Source organism: Morus notabilis, unplaced genomic scaffold (assembly GCF_000414095.1).
Source record: "Morus notabilis unplaced genomic scaffold, ASM41409v2 Scaffold485, whole genome shotgun sequence".
In the NCBI taxonomy this organism is placed as follows: Eukaryota; Viridiplantae; Streptophyta; class Magnoliopsida; order Rosales; family Moraceae; genus Morus; species Morus notabilis.
Genome location: NW_010364290.1, coordinates 344,872 through 362,964, shown reverse-complemented (window position 1 = coordinate 362,964; position 18,093 = coordinate 344,872). Strand labels below are relative to the sequence as shown.

At 37.1% G+C, this 18,093-nt stretch overlaps 3 protein-coding genes across 3 annotated transcripts in view; all 3 read left to right on the top strand.

Moving 5' to 3' along the window:
* The window catches only part of LOC21408189 (probable folate-biopterin transporter 6), a 3,916-nt gene extending 1,634 nt beyond the window's left edge, over positions 1–2,282 (top strand). The window contains exons 3-4 of the mRNA XM_010106217.2: positions 1,154–1,324; positions 1,455–2,282. Of these exons, the coding sequence (XP_010104519.1) occupies positions 1,154–1,324; positions 1,455–2,057 (774 nt within the window). The 3' untranslated portion in view covers positions 2,058–2,282. The remainder of the gene's footprint in view (positions 1–1,153; positions 1,325–1,454) is intronic.
* Positions 2,283–6,343: 4,061 nt separating this feature from the next.
* LOC21408188 (enhancer of rudimentary homolog) lies at positions 6,344–9,969 on the top strand. Its single transcript, XM_024170870.1, has 4 exons — positions 6,344–6,510; positions 7,144–7,237; positions 8,305–8,425; positions 9,463–9,969. Exons 1-4 carry the CDS (start codon positions 6,508–6,510, stop codon positions 9,551–9,553), a joined length of 309 nt encoding a protein of 102 aa, XP_024026638.1. The 5' UTR covers positions 6,344–6,507; the 3' UTR covers positions 9,554–9,969.
* Positions 9,970–10,558: 589 nt separating this feature from the next.
* The window catches only part of LOC21408187 (protein RRC1), a 20,010-nt gene continuing 12,475 nt past the window's right edge, over positions 10,559–18,093 (top strand). Inside the window, exons 1-4 of the mRNA XM_024170835.1 lie at positions 10,559–10,695; positions 11,137–11,225; positions 11,318–11,453; positions 11,630–11,675. Coding sequence (XP_024026603.1) covers positions 11,151–11,225; positions 11,318–11,453; positions 11,630–11,675 — 257 coding nt within the window. The 5' untranslated portion in view covers positions 10,559–10,695; positions 11,137–11,150. The remainder of the gene's footprint in view (positions 10,696–11,136; positions 11,226–11,317; positions 11,454–11,629; positions 11,676–18,093) is intronic.

Below are 18,093 nucleotides of genomic sequence, written 5' to 3'. Positions count from 1 at the left end.
CTACACGACAGTCCTCTCTCCCTCGGTTAATACTTTCCCCAAGTGGCTGCTGCTGGTCAATGGAAACTCCGTAACAATGCTATAATAATACTAACATCGGCATCTTAAAATATACATAAAATATTAGAACGTATATTTTTAAAAATATATATTTTTTAATATATATATATATATTTTAAAAATATATATATAAATATTTAAATAAATTATAAATATCTCTCCACATTATATATATTTTTAAAAAATATCTAATTCGGTACGGATTGAAAATGATTTATATATATATATATATAAATATATTAAATATAGGCGCGGATCATTTTTATTCTTTTTTTTTTTTTTTGAATATATGCGTGTGGATTACTACTCTAACTTAAGTCGCGCGTTGAAATTCCGGTCAACGGAAGGGGGTAAACGTGTAATGTCCATTTTGGGCATGATGAATCGCGTGTGATGAAATTAAGCTTAAATTTTCTTTAAAGAAAAAGAAAAAAAAAAAAAAACAGTATATTAAAATATCATTTCTCTAGTAAGTGTTATTCCTCTAAATTCAGTAATTCACGCCGTGTAATGTTCATTATTGGCGTGATGATTCTTATTTCTTAGTCGTCTAGAAGAAATGTAAGATTACTCTTAAAAGTTAATCAAATGCAAGCATACAATTCACGCTTATTCAGTTGCTTATTCATTCATATGTTTCAAAATATACATGTATATACTCAGCAATATATATATATATATGTATAAAATAATATTCTTTTTTTTCCCCCTTTTCCAACGGAAAATGTTTTCAAGGATCTTTCTTCCTTTGCATTACCTCTGCCCTGCCATATTTCGCTTTTATATTTATTAGTTAATAACCTTTCCCAATATGTTAATTGTCATCACCTGTTAAACACTATCGGTTTGCTCATGAAGATTGCTTAGCCGTGGAGCATTAATCTGAATGTTGTTATGCACCATTTTACGTACCGAGCATTTTTATTCATACTCATGGATTAAAATCTCGCTACTCATAAGTGGATAGGTGAGATTCAACCTAGTAAAATTCATCTTTTGTGAGTAATTGAGATTTATAAGTTGAATACTATTTTTCATATTCGCGACGCTTCACATAGTTTTTATGTTCATTTCTGCCTTCTTTTTTAAGCAGGCAGTGGAGAAATTAGGAGTGGCAATGAAAGGCATGTACAAAACAATCAAATTCCCTCAAGTGTGGAAGCCATCACTCTACATGTACCTATCTTTGGCTCTCAGTATAAGTACTCATGAAGGGCAGTTTTATTGGTACACCGACCCTAAAGCTGGCCCCGCATTCTCTCAGGTCCTAGCTAATTAGTAATTTCTATACTCAAATTTCACAATCTTACAAACTACAAAATATACATATACTACTCAATACACAATACTAAATCCTCACTACACTTATAACCATGGCTTCTCTCTTTGAACAGGAGTTTGTGGGGATCATTTATGCGATAGGTGCAATGGCATCCATAGTAGGAGTGTTGATCTACCACAAGACTCTCAAGGACCACCCTTTTAGAAACATTCTCTTTCTCGCCCAACTTCTCTACGGCGTGTCCGGAATGATTGACCTCATCTTCATCCTAAGGTGGAACTTAGCCCTCGGAATCCCCGACTACTTTTTTGTTGTCATGGAGGAATGCGTCCACCGGATTGTCAGCAGGATTCGGTGGATGCCAATGATTGTGCTGAGCAGCAGGCTCTGCCCTCTGGGCATCGAGGGCACGTTCTTTGCGCTGCTGATGTGCATTGACAGCCTCGGCGGGCTGTCCTCCAAGTGGGGTGGGGGAATGGTGCTTCATCTGCTCCATGTCACAAGAACTGACTTTACAAACTTGTGGTTGGTCGTTCTAATTAGGAACGTTTTGAGGTTTTCGACTCTGGCTTTTATATTCTTAGTTCCCAAGGCTGGTCAATCTGATGTTTTGATCCCTTCCGATCTTTTGACAAAAAATTCCACGTCCATAGACGAGGAAGATCACGAGAACCTAGAATTAGTTCCTTTGAACGTTGAGAAAGCTCAAGTTTAGTGGTTTTTATGCATAGAACTTGGAGTACTTACTACACGACATGTACACTATCCGAAGAAAATGTCAATGGTTATAAAAGCAACTCTCATTCTTTAGCTTCATTTTCTTGCACTACTTGTAAAATTTTTCTTCCGGGGGTTTCTTAGGTAGGCCTCCTTGATTTATAATCATTGAATCTGATCAAAATCACATGAGAGAAGATCCTTAAGCCCAACACTAGCCCAGGCTCTCGTCCACAAGGGTCGGGCCCGGGCCCAGACTCTTCACAGGCCGGCCTTGGCCCTTTTAAATTTTTTTGTAATATTTAATTTTAAAAAAAAGAAAATATATCATATGCCCCGAAAAGATGTGATTTTATTGAATTGAGATAATACAAATAAGTATATATAAATGACTGCATCGTTAAAAACCTTGCCAAGTAAAACCCGTGAGGAGATCGGGACAAAATCTTAGCAAAAGAAAAATAAGTGCAGTATTCTAGGATAAGTAAATTACAAAACTTAAGTGCTTTCAGAAGCATCTGTTATGTCTAAGTTAGAAAAATAATATTAAATGGAATCATCCGTATAGTGTTGTTTTCGTCTTCTGGCATCTTCACAGTTTTTAACGCACATTAGCCCCTCTAATATATCTGGATACATTCTACTTCTCTTCTTGTTAAGAATTCGGTTGCTTGCACTAAATGCTTGCTTCGACACTACTATTGACACTGGAGTTGTCAAAATGTCACGGGCTATTATGGACAGTGTTAGACAAATGATCGGCCTTGCTCCTCCACCACTGTAAGATGTCCAGTTTGTCGTCATCGATTAAAAAATTTGATTCAAAATATTTTACCAGTTCGGTAGACGCTTGTGTTGTTGACGATCATGACGTTTTCTCTTTCTTCTTCAAGAAGCTACACGATGAGCCTTTAGGCCCCAAACTGCTAGTTGACGTCGAAGTTCCCTATTCTTTTTAACTTGTTCCGTATTTTGCTTCATACAAACTAAATAATTTTTCTAATATTTTCCTAGCTTTAGTAATAGTTAGTTGTATATCAATACCTAAATTTCCTGCCGTAGCAGTCATCAAAGATTTGGTCTCATCTACTCCGCATCTATGATCTTAAATGATTGCTAATGTATATAACATAGGACAACCGGACTAATAACTTTTAAATTTAGCTTCCATTAGCTTAACTATAGTTCCAAAAAGTTCAGTATCCCTATAAAAATAAAATGTTTCCGAAATATTAAATAGTTGATGCAAAACTAAATGTGCAGTAGGATAATAAACTCTAGAAAATAATTTAGTAGCATTGTAGAAAACTTCTAGAAATTTAAAAAAGTACTCACCAATTTTCCAATATGTATCGAAAATTAAAAGCTGATCGTTCTTACTATTCACATACGTTATTATGAGCTATTGATACGAAACTGCAACCTTCATCATTAAGTAGGTGGAGTTCCACCTATGTCTCACATCTGTTGGAAACTTTCTTAGGCGCATCTGGTTGTTCCTGCAATATTGTCAAATTTCTTGGAGCCGAGCTCCAGCTCCAGAACTAAATATGAAGGATAAAGCTTCTCTAATATTTGTTAGATTAGAGGAAATATGTTCAATTCCTGCTTGTACTACTAAATTTATTATGTGACACGCACACCGTTGATGAAGATTTTTGCCCCCAAAAGCTGGTTTCAAACTACGTTTAAAAATGTTAATTGCAGCCACACCGTTGATGAAAAATTTCACCACCAAACGTTAGTTTCAAACTACGTTTAAACATGTTAATTGCAGCCGTGTTAGTTGACGCATTATCAAAAATAATAGTTAAAATTTTATCTTCTATCCCATAAAACTAAAAAATATCCATTATTCTTCTAAAAATAGCATTTGCGTTATGAGGAAATAGACATAAATGAAAACCTATTATTTTCTTTTGTAAAACCCATTCATTGTCAACATAATGCGCTGTGAGGCATAAATATATAATTTTATTATACCCCTCCCAAAGATCAAAAGTACAAGATATAATAGCATTAAAAGACCTAAAATTATCAACTAGAGATCGTCTCATTGCATAAAACACTTTTATGCAATCAAAACGAGTTGTGTTTCTACTTACCCGTTTAAATTGTGAGCATAAGGCCGTCTGTATGAATTCTTCAAACGTCGCATTATATGCAAAAAAAAGAGATAATTCGGCACTAGCTAAAAATTTAGCTAGTGCTTCACGAGTACGTTGTGCATCGTATATAAAATTTTGCAACCCTTGTGATGTGAGTGATAGTGTTTGTTGACGGGAGTTCGTACTCCCACCTTGGTGCAACGGTGGACATGCTTTTCAATGTCTATCTAGATGATCAGTACCTCCACCATTTTTATTAGAAAACTACTTTTTATAATATTTACATACCGCACGAATTTTAATTTCACATATTTTTAGATTTGGTCGGGGCTCCTCTGTGAAATGTTGTCATGCGGGAGAAGTTCGCGGTCTTTTTTTTTTCTGATACGTTCCCCAACTTCCTCGTTGTGCACTGAAGCATTATCAACCAGAGTAATTTTTGATTCAGTGGGGGTGGTGTTGTGGGCCAACATTTCATCCTCGTAAAATGGCTCATCACCCAGCTTATGGAGAGCAGTGAAATCAAGAAAATTTGATGCGGCTATTTTATGAAAAAAAACATAAACTAATGTTAATTCGTTAATTTATAAACAATAAACAATATAAATAAACTTGAGTAATATAATGTTATGTAACAAAATTGATAACTATAATACATTTTTTTTTTCCAAGATTTATGGAAATTGATTGAACTTTATAAATAAAAGAGCAAGAAAATGAGTAATCAAGAGAGAAAAACTTAGAATCAATATCAAAAAGACAAGATGAGAGTGAGATAAGAAGTTAAGAGTGAATTATTGTGTGAGATTAAGAGGTATTTATAGGATTTTTTGGGGTGGGTTTTCGGCTTGTGACCATTGGGCCCTTCGCGTGCCCAACAGTCGGCCCGTGATGGGCCTCCTAGCGGGCTGGAAGGACTTTTGGCGTGCCGTTTTGCTGGCCGAACACTTGCCTGGGCCGGGGCGAACAAGGGCCATATCGCGGGCCGAACACATGCTTAGGCCGAACTGGGCTTAGGTCGGGCCTCGGGACTTCAAGGGCTAGGGCCAGGCTTGAGCTGCGGGTTGAGAAGCTGCAGCCCGAACCCATCAGTATCAGGTCAACACGGCTCGTAACAGTATCGTATTGAGCCATGCTGAACCTTACACTCTAGGAGTATACAAAAAAAAACCGTAAAACCGATCGAAAAACCGACCGCTTAAAACCGAAAACGACGATGCCACGTGGAACCGAACACAGTCGGTTCGGTTAACCGACCGACTTCCTCAAAAGTCGGTTCGGTTTCAGTTTTGCGTGTAGAGAGTCGGTTAAAACCGAACCGACCGAGATGAGATTTTTTTTTTTTTTTTTTTATGTTTTCGTTTTGTTTTACTTATGACAATTTAAATGTTTTTTAAACTTGTGTTTGTGCAATTATCAATTTTGATGTTGTGCTTGTATTCATTTATTGTGATTACGTGTTTGTAACTTTACATTGAAGGAAAATTTTACATTTTTTCGTACTTGCGGGTCAAAAATGCAATTAAAGATGCTGATAACTTGATGGTTAACTGAGGTCATCTTCCTGATTATCAAAATTGAAAACCGACCAAAACTGACCGAAACCGAATCGAAACCGAAATTCGGTTAACCGAACCGAAAATGTTAAGTGCGGTTCAGTTTCGGTTCTAATTTTTAAAAAACCGATATAGTCGGTTCGGCCACCGAACCGACTAAAACTGATAAAACCGAACACCACTACTACTACTGCACCCTTACAGGCTGACGGGCCGACCATTTGACAACTCTAAAACCAGTATGTGTGATGTGAGACCTGAACCATCGCCTTTAAGAATGTCGTCAGTGCTATCATCGGAGAATGAGTTGAAAGGTTGTTAAGGTTTACTGTGACATGATGGGAAGCTCCGCTATCAAGAAGCCATGTAGGCGTCTCGTTAGTGGCTATGTGAGCTATTGGTTGATGTGATGGCGAGACGAGGTGGACTGACATGGGATGAAACGGAAGGTAGGACACTGCTTTGCTGTATGTCCTTGTTGTTGACAATAACCCTTGTAGAGGACCATTTTTTGTTTTTGGTTTTTTTTTTTTGCTTTTATTTTGACAATAACCTTTTTTTTTTTTTTTTTTTAAAGAATAAAAGCGGGTCCCACACACATGAATGGGTTGGTTTTGCCCTGGGTATGGCGTGGCCTGAAGTCAGTGGCGTATGTCCTTCAAGTCTCGGTCTTTCTTCTTTTTTCCCCTCTCTCTCGCACTCTCTTTCTCATCGCCGTTCGCGTTGCTGTAATTAGGGAACCATTTGTAAGCTTTCTCTGAGCTTTTCGGCGTCACCCTCTGTCATGGTATAATCCTTTTTCTTCTTTCTCTTTCCACTTCCATTTTTCTGTTCCTCCTCGGAATCTCGTTTGATTTATGTTTATTTTTCTTCCAGGCTAAGATATTTCAATGAATTTGTCTACTGATTATCTCAATATCCTGTCTGCAATTCCTTTCCAATTTTTAAAGTTCCTTTTTGCTGAAGAAATTAGGGTTTTCGCTGTTTTTATTTTTTTGCTTGTTTAATATCCGCCCCCTTTTCAAGTCTCTGTTTGTTTCTTTTGAAAATTTCAGAAAGTAAAGAGCACTATTATTTTTTTTTAATTACTTACTTTTATTTCATTTTGGGGCTTTTTTGTTTTGGGAAAAGTTGAAATTGTTAGTCGGGGCTTCCATTATCGCTGTGCTTGGAGTAAGATAATAGCTGAGAAATTAAGCTTATTTTCTCATTTCGGTTCTTGGGGAACCAAATAAAAGGCTAGGGCTTTTTTACTTGCTTTTCATTTAGTTATTTATTTTTAATCAAACTTTTGATTTTGTTGGTTATCTGTAGAGTTTTCCCTGAGATGTTTCCTTGATGCTAGTTATTTTGGTTGTCACTTACTTTTGGTCATTTGAGAGCGTTGACTAAATTTTCTAAGTTGTTTCTGTTATTGTAGGCTAACAAGCACACTATCATTTTGATGCAAACTTCTCAGAACAGAGCAACTAGAACATTCATGGATTATGCTTCGATAAGTCAAGCTATAGATGGTATATTTTCATATGGTTGCCTTTGTTTCTTGCTGCACTTTTATAAGCAAAAATCTTGTTCGAGTATTCTGGTCCTCCGTGGTTAATGGTTGAGCTTACGGAGTTGCTGGTTATATATATGTTCTGTTAGGAACCTGAGTTTTCCTCAGCAAAACAGCCAAACAAACACACAACAATCCAGAATTCGACAAAGGAATTGGATGGAAATCAGGGAATTCTTTTATTAATCGACACTATCCAAACACCGATTACACTACTAAATGGAAAATAAACGGATAGATCGGAGAATTCGAGTACTCCAGGACTCCTAATTGGTGGTATTCGAGAGACCACCAACTCTCCTAAGGTTTTCCAAATTCTTCACAAATCTCAGCCTAACGTCCCTACTCACTGCCCACTCCCTTTTATACTAATAACACTAATACTTGCCTTCTAACCCAATGCTAACAAATGACCCTCTAGTCAATTATACTCTTTAACTAACTACTAATTACTAACAATAATACCCAGTACCTAACATGTTCACAATTTAATGTATAAATGACTCTGTGGTAGTTTCAGTTATTAGACAAAGGGTATAGTCAGTAGCTTTTAATGCTAGGGTTTTGGAAAATTCATGTAGATGTTGCAGACTGGAAAAGTGGATTTCGGGCTTTAAGCTTATATAGGAGTGGAAATCTATATCGTTCAACCATTATATTTCAGTATCCGTCAGAAGAAATTTGCAACTAGTGCATTTGCTTTAGTATTTAGTGTCAGGTATCAATACATGAGGGCTTATATTCAAACATGAAGCTAAATCGCAGAATGACAATCTTGCGCGAACTATTGAATGTGGGAGACAAGGAATTGCTAGAAGTTTATTGAGTTATTAGGCTGATTTTAGAAAAGAAAAACTGAAGACTGAGCTATAAAACTTTATAATATGCAACACTAGCCTCCACTATTGAAAATTCTTTTATTCTCCTCTGTGCATTGATTCCAACAAAGAGAATATCACTATCAGCATTTTAGCAGTATCTGAACTATTGATATCCAATAAGGTCTTTGCTGTTGCACATGTGTAGGTATATGCGGACTATATGAGAGGAAGCTGAAGGAGTTAAATCCAGCAATTAGAAACATATCCTATGACATTGCAGATCTCTACAACTTCATTGATGGTCTTGCAGACATGAGCGCTCTAGTGTATCTCTCTCTCTCTCTCTCTCTCTCTCTCTCTCTCTTCTCGAAGATCCATGCCAGTCTTAAATGTTTTCACATTCGTTATGATAAGGTAGCTTCCTGGTTTCTTATGCCATGTTTAAGATGTATGGTGCTATCTCTATTGGTATCTTGTGAATCATTAGAAGAGAACTGTTTTCTTATCCGCTATCTCTACAACTTCATTGATGGTCTTGCAGACATGAGCGCTCTAGTGTATCTCTCTCTCTCTCTCTCTCTCTCTCTCTCTTCTTATCCGCTACTTTTATGGGCAGTCATAAAAGACCATGAGAACTTTTACGAGGTGAAAATAGAAGTGTGCTTCTAAATAATTATCAGTAGAAAGAGAGGCACCTTAGACCATCTACAATGCAAATTCCAATACTACTGCTATAAAAAGTGTGAAAGTAACATATTTGAATTTGATATGTTGTTTTATTTTGTGGTCATAATGCTATTTTAAATGCTAGATAATATTTTAAGCTCTGGAACTTTTAAAAGGAGAATTTAAAATTTTGAATAATTGGAAAATGGCAATGTTGTAATTATTAGAAGTCAACATGTCAGCCAATAAGCAGCATACGCCAAATTTGACATTAAGTATGATATTACGTTGGAGAAAGGATTTCTTATTCAAATGTGAAATTTAACATTGGCATTGGAGATGTTCTTATTAGCAAGTATTACAGCGGCTGCCTCTTATGAACTTGTTATAAGAAAAGGAGGTTAACCTGTTATTAATTTCATAGAAAAAGTTATGACTTTGTGTTCTGCAGGCTAAATCCTATTAGTAGTTTCTTGATCACCATTTGAGTATTTAGTGCCTCTCTTTGTTTTTGTTCTAGCACATGAAAATTTGTTGGGCGCTTGCTTGTTTGTCTATTAAGATTTGTCTTTCTTGTTGCTTTATATGCGTTGCTTGTGACGTGAAATGGTTTGACAATGTTTCTCTATGGATAGCCATTACTGTCGCCTATTTTGGCCGGAATCTGATATCTTTGCTTGTTGGTTCTGGTTTGCAGTTATGATCACTCGATTCAGGCATACTTGCCATACGACAGACAATGGATAAAACAGCGAACGTTTCAACACCTAAAGAAATTGGCCCATTAAATCACATATAAAGTTTGATGATGACGCAGCAGCTTACTTCCATTATTACTACTAGCAAAGAGGATTTAGATATGAAGTGTATAATTTGAACCTTATGTGGGATTTGGTTCTTATGGTGTGCTGTTTAGAATGGGAATTTGCACTCTCTTTTGTTTTTACATATATAACCAGTAATGTAATGGCTTTCTGCTTAAGTTTTAGTATGCTTGGAGAGCTCGGCTTTGTACCAAAATCTGTACTCTGTGTAACATTCATTGTTGGTCCGTATATAATGGACCGCAGTTGATGAACCTTGCCAGATTATAGATAAAATCTATCATACTGCATTGGGATTGCAGTCGTGATTTTACATTTAATTTAGGATGGTATTGCCCCATTTTCTTTTCAAGCAATAATACGCGTTATTGTGAATATTATAGGTGGGTGTTAAAATTTTGTAGATTTCATAAACTTAAAATTAATGTTTTGTTTATTTCATTTCTCATTACAAGCTAGTTAGTTGCGTGATGTGTTACAATTTGTTTGATATCGCAATTTGTGTTATAAGGTATATTTAGATCATTATGTTTATCTCTTAGGAATAATATTATTAGATTTGTTTTAGGATTTGGCTTCTAGTTAACATTTTATGTTTATTTTTTTTTAGAACAATTTAAAATATATATGTAGAGGATAGAGCTTCTAGTTTGAGCTCTTGTTTATCTCGTAAATCCTTTTTTTCTTCTTCTGGTTCTATCTCTCACGCCTTATACTCAATTCAATTTGATTTTTTTTTCTTATCTTATTTAATAAAAATCCTTGGAAAAAAAAAAGACAGAAGAAAAGCACTCAAAGCAGGACGTTTACCCTAATTACCGTTTTGGTCTCCGCCGCCAAACAAATTGTCGGTAAAAAAATAAGAAAAGCTCCACGGTCGAGGGGCTAAATAGTAATTTAAATTTCAAAAACTTTTCACGCATAACTCCCACTCACTGGCTTCTCTCTCGTATCGAATCGTCTCGGGGACTCGACCCGGTTCAACTCGGTTTTGTTTCGCGAAAATCCCCAACAACAACTCGGCCAAGTCGTCTTCTTCTTCTTCAACAGCTTCAGGAAAAAAAAAGCCCTAAGAAGCAAATATTGATCAATTCCAATCTCACAAGGTTCGTTATTTCTTCCAACTTTACCTTTCGTTTTCTTTTTGGCTCTTCGGTTACTGTGATTCGTTTGCGTGATTATCCGGCTTCGTTTGTTTTCGACATTTAAGTTTCAATGTTTTGATAATCCACTCGAATCAGCTTCTGGATTTCGTTTGAATTTTCGGAAGAATAAACCCTCATTTGTCAGATTGGATGAGTTCAGCTTTTTGGGTTGAAATTTTAGGTTGGTTTTCGTGTGTTGGAACCAAATGTGCTTGGTTCATGAGTTTGGACGGGGTAGTTTTCTTTTTTGTCATAAAAAATCTCTAATTCTGTGATCCTAATTTTGTTTTTGAGCTCTATAAAGCTTCTTTGCTGCACTACGCAATTTGACGATGATGTTGGTTTTGAGAATTTTTGAATTTGAGTACCAAAAGTTGATAACTTGTTTGAAACTTTTCGCAGAACTTCATGCTAAGATGAGTTCTTTCTCGATTACGCGGAAGAAGACGCCCTTCCAGAAGCATAGAGAAGAGGAGGAGGCAAAGAAAAAGGTGGGAGTATTTATTAACTGGGTTATTTTTCGAATTTGATTTGGTCTTTTGTTTCAGTGTTTTTAATTCGTTTTGGTCTTTCTTTTTTCTAGAGAGCTGAGGATGAAACTGCTCGTTTATATGCGGAGTTTGTGGAGTCATTTCAAGGGGACAGCACGCCGGGGTCAAAAACTTTCGTCCGCGGAGGGATGATCAATCCCAATGACAAGTCAAAGACTGATAATGAAGGTCAGTGTTTGGAAAGAAAAGAACTGTATTCTTCTTTCTGTTCCAGAGATGGTAGAATTGGATTTTCAAGGTTTTATTTTCTTCTAGTTATTTATGCTTCACACTGGATTTTTTAGTATTATTGCCGGGACACATTAATAAAAGTATGGACCTTTTTATTCATTCACGGATGGCAGGTGAAAAGTCCAAAGATGGGGTATCTGGTCCAAAGAAGGGGAGTAGGTAAAGAAATGCTTTTTGATTTGACCATGTTGCAAATTCTTTTGATGAGGCATCATAGGTAGGAAATTTTGTGCTATGATTATATCGTCAGATGTAATCTTATGTTGTTTAGGTTTTTGGGTCTATAAAAAATGTATAGTGCGGGTATGCACAACCATGTTAAGTAAGGCCGAGTAAACGGCCAAGATAGTCAAATTGTAGATGCTGAATATCTGCACACTAGATGCTCTACTTATATATATTTTTTTCTCTCATTTTGTTTCCGTCGATAATTTTCCACTCAAAGAAGTTGGATTTACTTATTTCAGAACTTTTTCTTTCTTGTAATTTTTTTTTAATGTTGTATCACATGTGAAATAAGTCTTTCATGGCTCATAAGCAACTGGCTATTTGTTATGGTTTTTATTTGTTTATTAATATCGGAAGTCTGTTGGCTGCAATAGGAAAACTTTTTATCTTGTATTTTCAATGTCAAGCGTAGCTTCTTGTTTGTGGATTTTTCAGCTGCTCTGGTTTGTTTGCTATAAATAGTGAAACATATGCAAATTTCAGTAGGCTTCTTTCCAAGGAAAATTATCAATGTAGGATTATTTCATTTGATATGCCATCGCTATTAATTTGACTATGATGTTTTTCTTCATGCTTTGACGCATCTCCAGACTTTATGAAGATTATGATTTATGATGTTTAAATAGGAGTTCGCATAGTTCATGCATTAAAAATGATTTTGGTTATGCTGGTGAATTTAACCATATTTTGCTCAACATTTTGTTGAATAGAGAACTCAATGCACAAACAGACTTTTGCACTAATAGACCAGACGTGGGTACACAAAAGTCTTGGCTCAGTTGCGGATAGGTTTTATGCATTTATTACTGCCTACGATTTATCTCCTGTTATTTTCTCCATTAATTTTCTCACAAATTCATGTGAGGTTGAATTTATGTTGGCGTGTTCATCCATTTGTATTACAGAGGGATGGGATGTTTTGGAGGATGGTATAATCTCAATTTTTTGTGTAAATATTGCTGCTGAAGCAAGGAGGCTTATCATAGCTTATAAAACTTTGTGGGTTTAGTTGAGTGGTTAGGTTTGGTCCTCAAGACGCCAAGTGCGTGGTGGTTATTCCATGAGTTTCATGGTATTCAAAGATCGTGTGACTCGGCTGGAGCTCCAATTTTGAACTCGAGCTCAATGAGTGTTTTCTTAAGATTTTGGGGATATAAAAAAACAATGCAATAAGCTTCCGAAATAGGAAAATTATCCTTACTAACGTCATTAGTCCCTTTTTCCTCAAAAAAGCAGCAGAGGACATGCCATTTGGCTGTTAGGAGCACACTCTCGTATACTTAATAACATGCTTCACCAGATTCCCTCTTTACATCAGCTTGTTGAAATAGCAAAAGTTTAAAATTATGCGCTTTAGGGAGCTAAAGTTATGTTGTTTAGAACAAAAAATTGTATGTCTTATTCATTGAGGAAAAGCTTACAGCTATTTATAGAGTACATAGTATTTTAGTATACAACCTATACTAGGAAATTCTTAATTACAAAAGAATCAAGGAATTACTTTTTGAAATTGACAGCTAACTATCCTATCACTCACAGCTTGCATTGACTCAATAAATCAGGGAACTATCCCTAAGAATCCTACCATTGACTGGACAAGTCAGGGAATGATTTCCTTGAGAATCAGAGGACAAATCAGAGAATGATTTTCCTAATAATTTGAGTCAACGAATCTTGACAGATTTGTCAACACTCCTCCTCAAGCTGTTGAGTGTATGTTTTCCATTCCCATTTTGTTGGTAATACTTTGTAACGCTGCATTAGGGAGTCCCTTCGTTAGAATGTCTGCCAGTTGCTTGTTTGTAGGAATACAAGGAGTGCAAATAAGTCCATTCTCGAATTTTTCCTTGATGAAATGGCGATTGATTTCCGTATGCTTTGTTCGATCATGTTGTACTTGATTGTGTGCGATATTGATAGCTGATTTGTTGTCACAATACAGCTTCATAGTGCCTTCCCATTTCACTCTTAGGTCTCCTAGAATAGTTTTTATCCATAATAGCTCACATATTCCTTGAGCCATTGCTCGAAACTCAGCTTCGGCGCTTGATCTAGAGACTACTAACTGTTTCTTACTTCTCCAAGTTATGAGGTTTCCTCCAAGAAAGGCACAGTACCCCGAGGTGGATCTTCGGTCAATAAGAGATCTGGCCCAATCCGCGTCTGTGTATGCTTCCAAGTTTAGCCTTCCATTTCTTTTGAATAGGATTCCTTTTCCAGGAGTGCCCTTGAGGTATTGAAGAACTTTGTATGCAGCCTGTAGGTGTGTCTCTCGAGGTGCATGCATAAATTGACTTAGAACACTTGCTGCATAGGCTATGTCTGATCTTGTATGAGCAAGATAAATGAACTTCCCGATTAGCCTCTAATGTCTTCCTTTGTCAACTTCTGGACTATCTACAGCTTCTCCCAATTTGTGATGATAATCAATAGGAATTTCTGAAGGCTTGCATCCCATCATACCTGTTTCCTTGAGTAGATCCAAGATATATTTTTGTTGAGAGATGAAAATCCCGGTTTTTGAGTGTGCAACTTCAATTCCTAGGAAGTACTTGAGCTTTCCTAGGTCTTTTATCTCGAACTCCCTAGATAAATGGTCTTTCAGTTTCTTGATCTCTTCAGCATCATCTCCTGTCACAATGATGTCATCCACATAGACTATTAAGGCAGTGATCTTCCCCTCCTTTGATCGTTTGATGAAGAGTGTATGATCTCCTAAGCTCTGCTTGAACTTCATCCTTTCCATGGCTTTGGTGAATCTTCCAAACCATGCCCTTGGAGACTGTTTCAGCCCATAGAGAGCTTTTCTTAACCTGCACACATTGTTAGTTCCAAAGGCTTGATTGAATCCAAGTGGTGGTTCTATATAGGCTTCCTCCTCTAAATCACCATGTAAAAAAGCATTTTTCACATCAACTTGCTGTAAAATCCAATTAAGATTGGCTGCCAAGGATAATAATATTCGAATGGTGTTTAGTTTTGCCATGGGTGCAAACGTTTCTACATAGTCTACCCCATATGTCTGAGTATAGCCTTTGGCAACAAGCCTGGCTTTATATGTGTCCCATCTGCATTATACTTTACTGTGAACACCCACTTGCACTCAATTAATTTTTTTCCTTTAGGCAACTCAACAATTTCCCAAGTTTTATTTTTTTCAAGTGCTCTCATTTCCTCAATCATAGCTTTTTTCCATTCCCCACTTCTAAGTGCTTCTTGAGCAGTTTTTGGAATCTCAATAGCATTTAACTCGGTGAGAAAGGCTCTATGTGATGGAGAAAGATTGGTAAATGAGATGAAATTGGCTATAGGATGTTGTGTGCATTTTCGTGTTCCTTTTCTGAGTGCAATAGGCAGATAAAGATCAGGAATTCTTGTGGTAAGGGATCAGTTTTTGAAGCTTGATCTTGCACGGGTTCTGATGGTTGGGCCATCACCGGTTCAGGATTAGGCTTCCTTCTCGAGTACTCATGCAATGGAGACATTGGATGGTTATTTACTTGACGAGAATGGACTTAAATTGCGTTTAGATTTTCATGGGTAGGACTTGAACTTGAATGATCACGGCTTGGACTGACAAAATGATCTTGCCGTAGGATCTCGGTCTGGACTGAGAAGAGGGGTTGAATTATTTGGAGGGTTTGAGATTGTTTCTCGGGTAGGACTTAAGCTAAGATCAAAAGTGAGAAAATTTAAGTCTGAATTGTCTTCTAACCTAGGCTCCCTCGGAAGACAAGTTTGATCATAGAACCCTTGATTTTCAGCGAAAGTGACATCTTTTGATATGTAGAATTTCCTAGTATTTGGGTGATAACACTTATACCCTTTATGTGTTGAGGAATATCGTAAGAAAATTGACTTTAAGGCTCTTGGATCAAGTTTACTATTTCGGTCTTTTTGCTGAATGTGAACATAGGCAATGCAACCAAAAATTCGTAAGGGAAGTTGTGAGTGTTTAATATGAGGAAATGATTTTGACAATACGTCAATGGGAGACCTGTTTTGTAACACTCTATTGGGTAATCGATTAATGAGATACGTGGCTGTAAACTGGCTTCCCCCCAGTAAAAGTTAGGAACATTTTTCTCAAACAATAGAGCGCGAGTAACCTCTAGAAGATGTCGATTTTTTCTTTCTGCAACCCCATTCTGTTCTGGGGTGTCGACACAAGAAGACTCATGAATTATGCCATGTGTTTGAAGGAACGGTGACATCACTTGATTAAAGTATTCTCTCCCATTATCAGAACGAATATACTTAATGTAAATCCCAAATCGTGTAAGAATCATTTTATGAAATATGAGAAAAATAACACTCACATCGGATTTATTTTTCATCAAGAAAAGCCAAGTAGTTCGAGAGTAATCATCTATAAAGGAAACAAACCAACGAGCCCCATTAATATTTGAAATTCTAGATGGTCCCCAAACATCTGTATGGACTAAAGAAAAAGGTTCAGATGATCTTGAATTATTCAAAGGATAGGAAATTCTATGGTGCTTGGCCATTTGGCACACTTCACAATGAAACTCGTTGACATTTATTTTCTGAAACAGCAAAGGAAACCTAGTTTTTAATAGTGAAAAAGATGGATGACCCATTTGAACATGATGGAGCCAAATCTGAGCTCTTCTTGTAGATTGATTTTCAGATATGTAAGACTGGGGAATATAATCGTTTTTATTGCCACCATCACTCGTGCCTAGATAGTAAAGTCCCTCCTGTTCCTTAGCACGCCCAATCATCTTCCCTGTGGTCTGATCTTGAAATACACAGTGTGTAGGATAAAATGTTACAGAACAATTTAGGTCAGATGTGAGCTTTTGAATATACAGCAGATTAAAAGACAATTTAGGAACGTGAAGGACATATTTCAAAGGCAGTGATGGTATGGTTTTTATAATCCCTTTTCCAGCAATAGTTACCAAAGTTTCATTGGCTGTTTTTATTTTTTGGTTACCAGGACATGGGGTGTAGGATGAAAAATGGTTTGAGGAGTTTGTCATATGGTCGGTTGCACTAGAGTACTAGCCAGATTCCATTATAGTTGCTCTTTGAATCACTTAAAGGATGGGTCATAGAATACTTACCTGATTGGGCCATGGAGCACGACCCCACCGGTTTATTCATTGCTGTTAGGAAATTGTGGAGTTTTTCAATCTCTTCTCGATCGAATCCACTCAATTCTTGTGTTGCAGCAGTTTGGATCTTTTTCCTCTGCATGGACAGCATTGGCTTGATAGTTCCGAGGCTGAAATTTCATCTGGGAATTATTTCTGGGTGGTTTTCCATGCAGCTTCCAACAAATGTCCTTAGTGTGTCCCGTTTTTGTTGAAATTCAAACTAGCCGAGTATTAGATAAGTGATAGGCTCCTAGAATCGTGGGATAATAGCTAAGGATCTATTGTAAGCTAATCCCTATAAATGTGTAAAGTAGTTCCTAATATCTAGGAGGTCTCTTAGGATAAGATCTTATCTTTTGCCTTTGTATAAATACCCTTCCGGTCCATTCAATTAATGAGAGGAAATTCAGATTATTCCAAACTTCATGGTATCAGAGCTCTAGGTTCTCAAAACCCTAATTTCCTAGCCGTCATCTCTAGCCAACCCTCAACATGGCCGAATCCGACCAAACCTCCGGAGACTCCACATCCTCTGTCTCTCAGAATGTTTCTTCCAATCCCCAGACCACAAATGACCATAATCTTACTCCCATCACCAGCTACAAACTTAATGGACACAACTATCTTCAATGGTCTCAGACCATGATGATGTTCATTAGTGGACGAAGCTGTGATGACTATATCACCGGTGCCGCTGTCCAACCAGGCACCAGTGATCCTAAATTTAGGACATGGAGAGCAGAAAATAATATGGTCATGTCTTGGCTAATCAGTTCAATGACGACGGAAATAGGTGAGAATTTCCTTCTCTACACGACTGCCAATGAAATCTGGGATGCAGTCCGTGACACCTTCTCTAGCAGTGAAAATACTGCTGAACTTTTCCATGTGGAGAGTATCCTCCAGGACCTACGACAAGGAGATCAACCAGTAACCACCTACTTCACCACTTTGACGCGGTATTGGCAGCAGCTGGATTTATTCGAAACTCACGAGTGGAAGTGCTCGGATGACAGCAAATACTTCAAGAAAATAGTAGAGATCAAACGCATCTTCAAATTTCTAATGGGGCTGGACAAATCTCTTGATGAAGTACGCGGACGAATTTTAGGCACCAAACCTATTCCAAGTCTTCGAGAAGTGTTTTTTGAGGTACGTCGGGAGGAAAGCCGCAAGCGAATTATGATGGGACGATCCGATTCAATCCCTGATGGATCAGCCCTTGC

Excerpts from the sequence above, each read along its gene's own strand:
- LOC21408188 (XM_024170870.1), top strand. Across the intron at positions 7,238-8,304 it reads GATAAGTCAAGCTATAGATG|GTATATGCGGACTATATGAG; the intron begins GTATATTTTCAT and ends GCACATGTGTAG. Across the intron at positions 8,426-9,462 it reads GCAGACATGAGCGCTCTAGT|TTATGATCACTCGATTCAGG; the intron begins GTATCTCTCTCT and ends TCTGGTTTGCAG.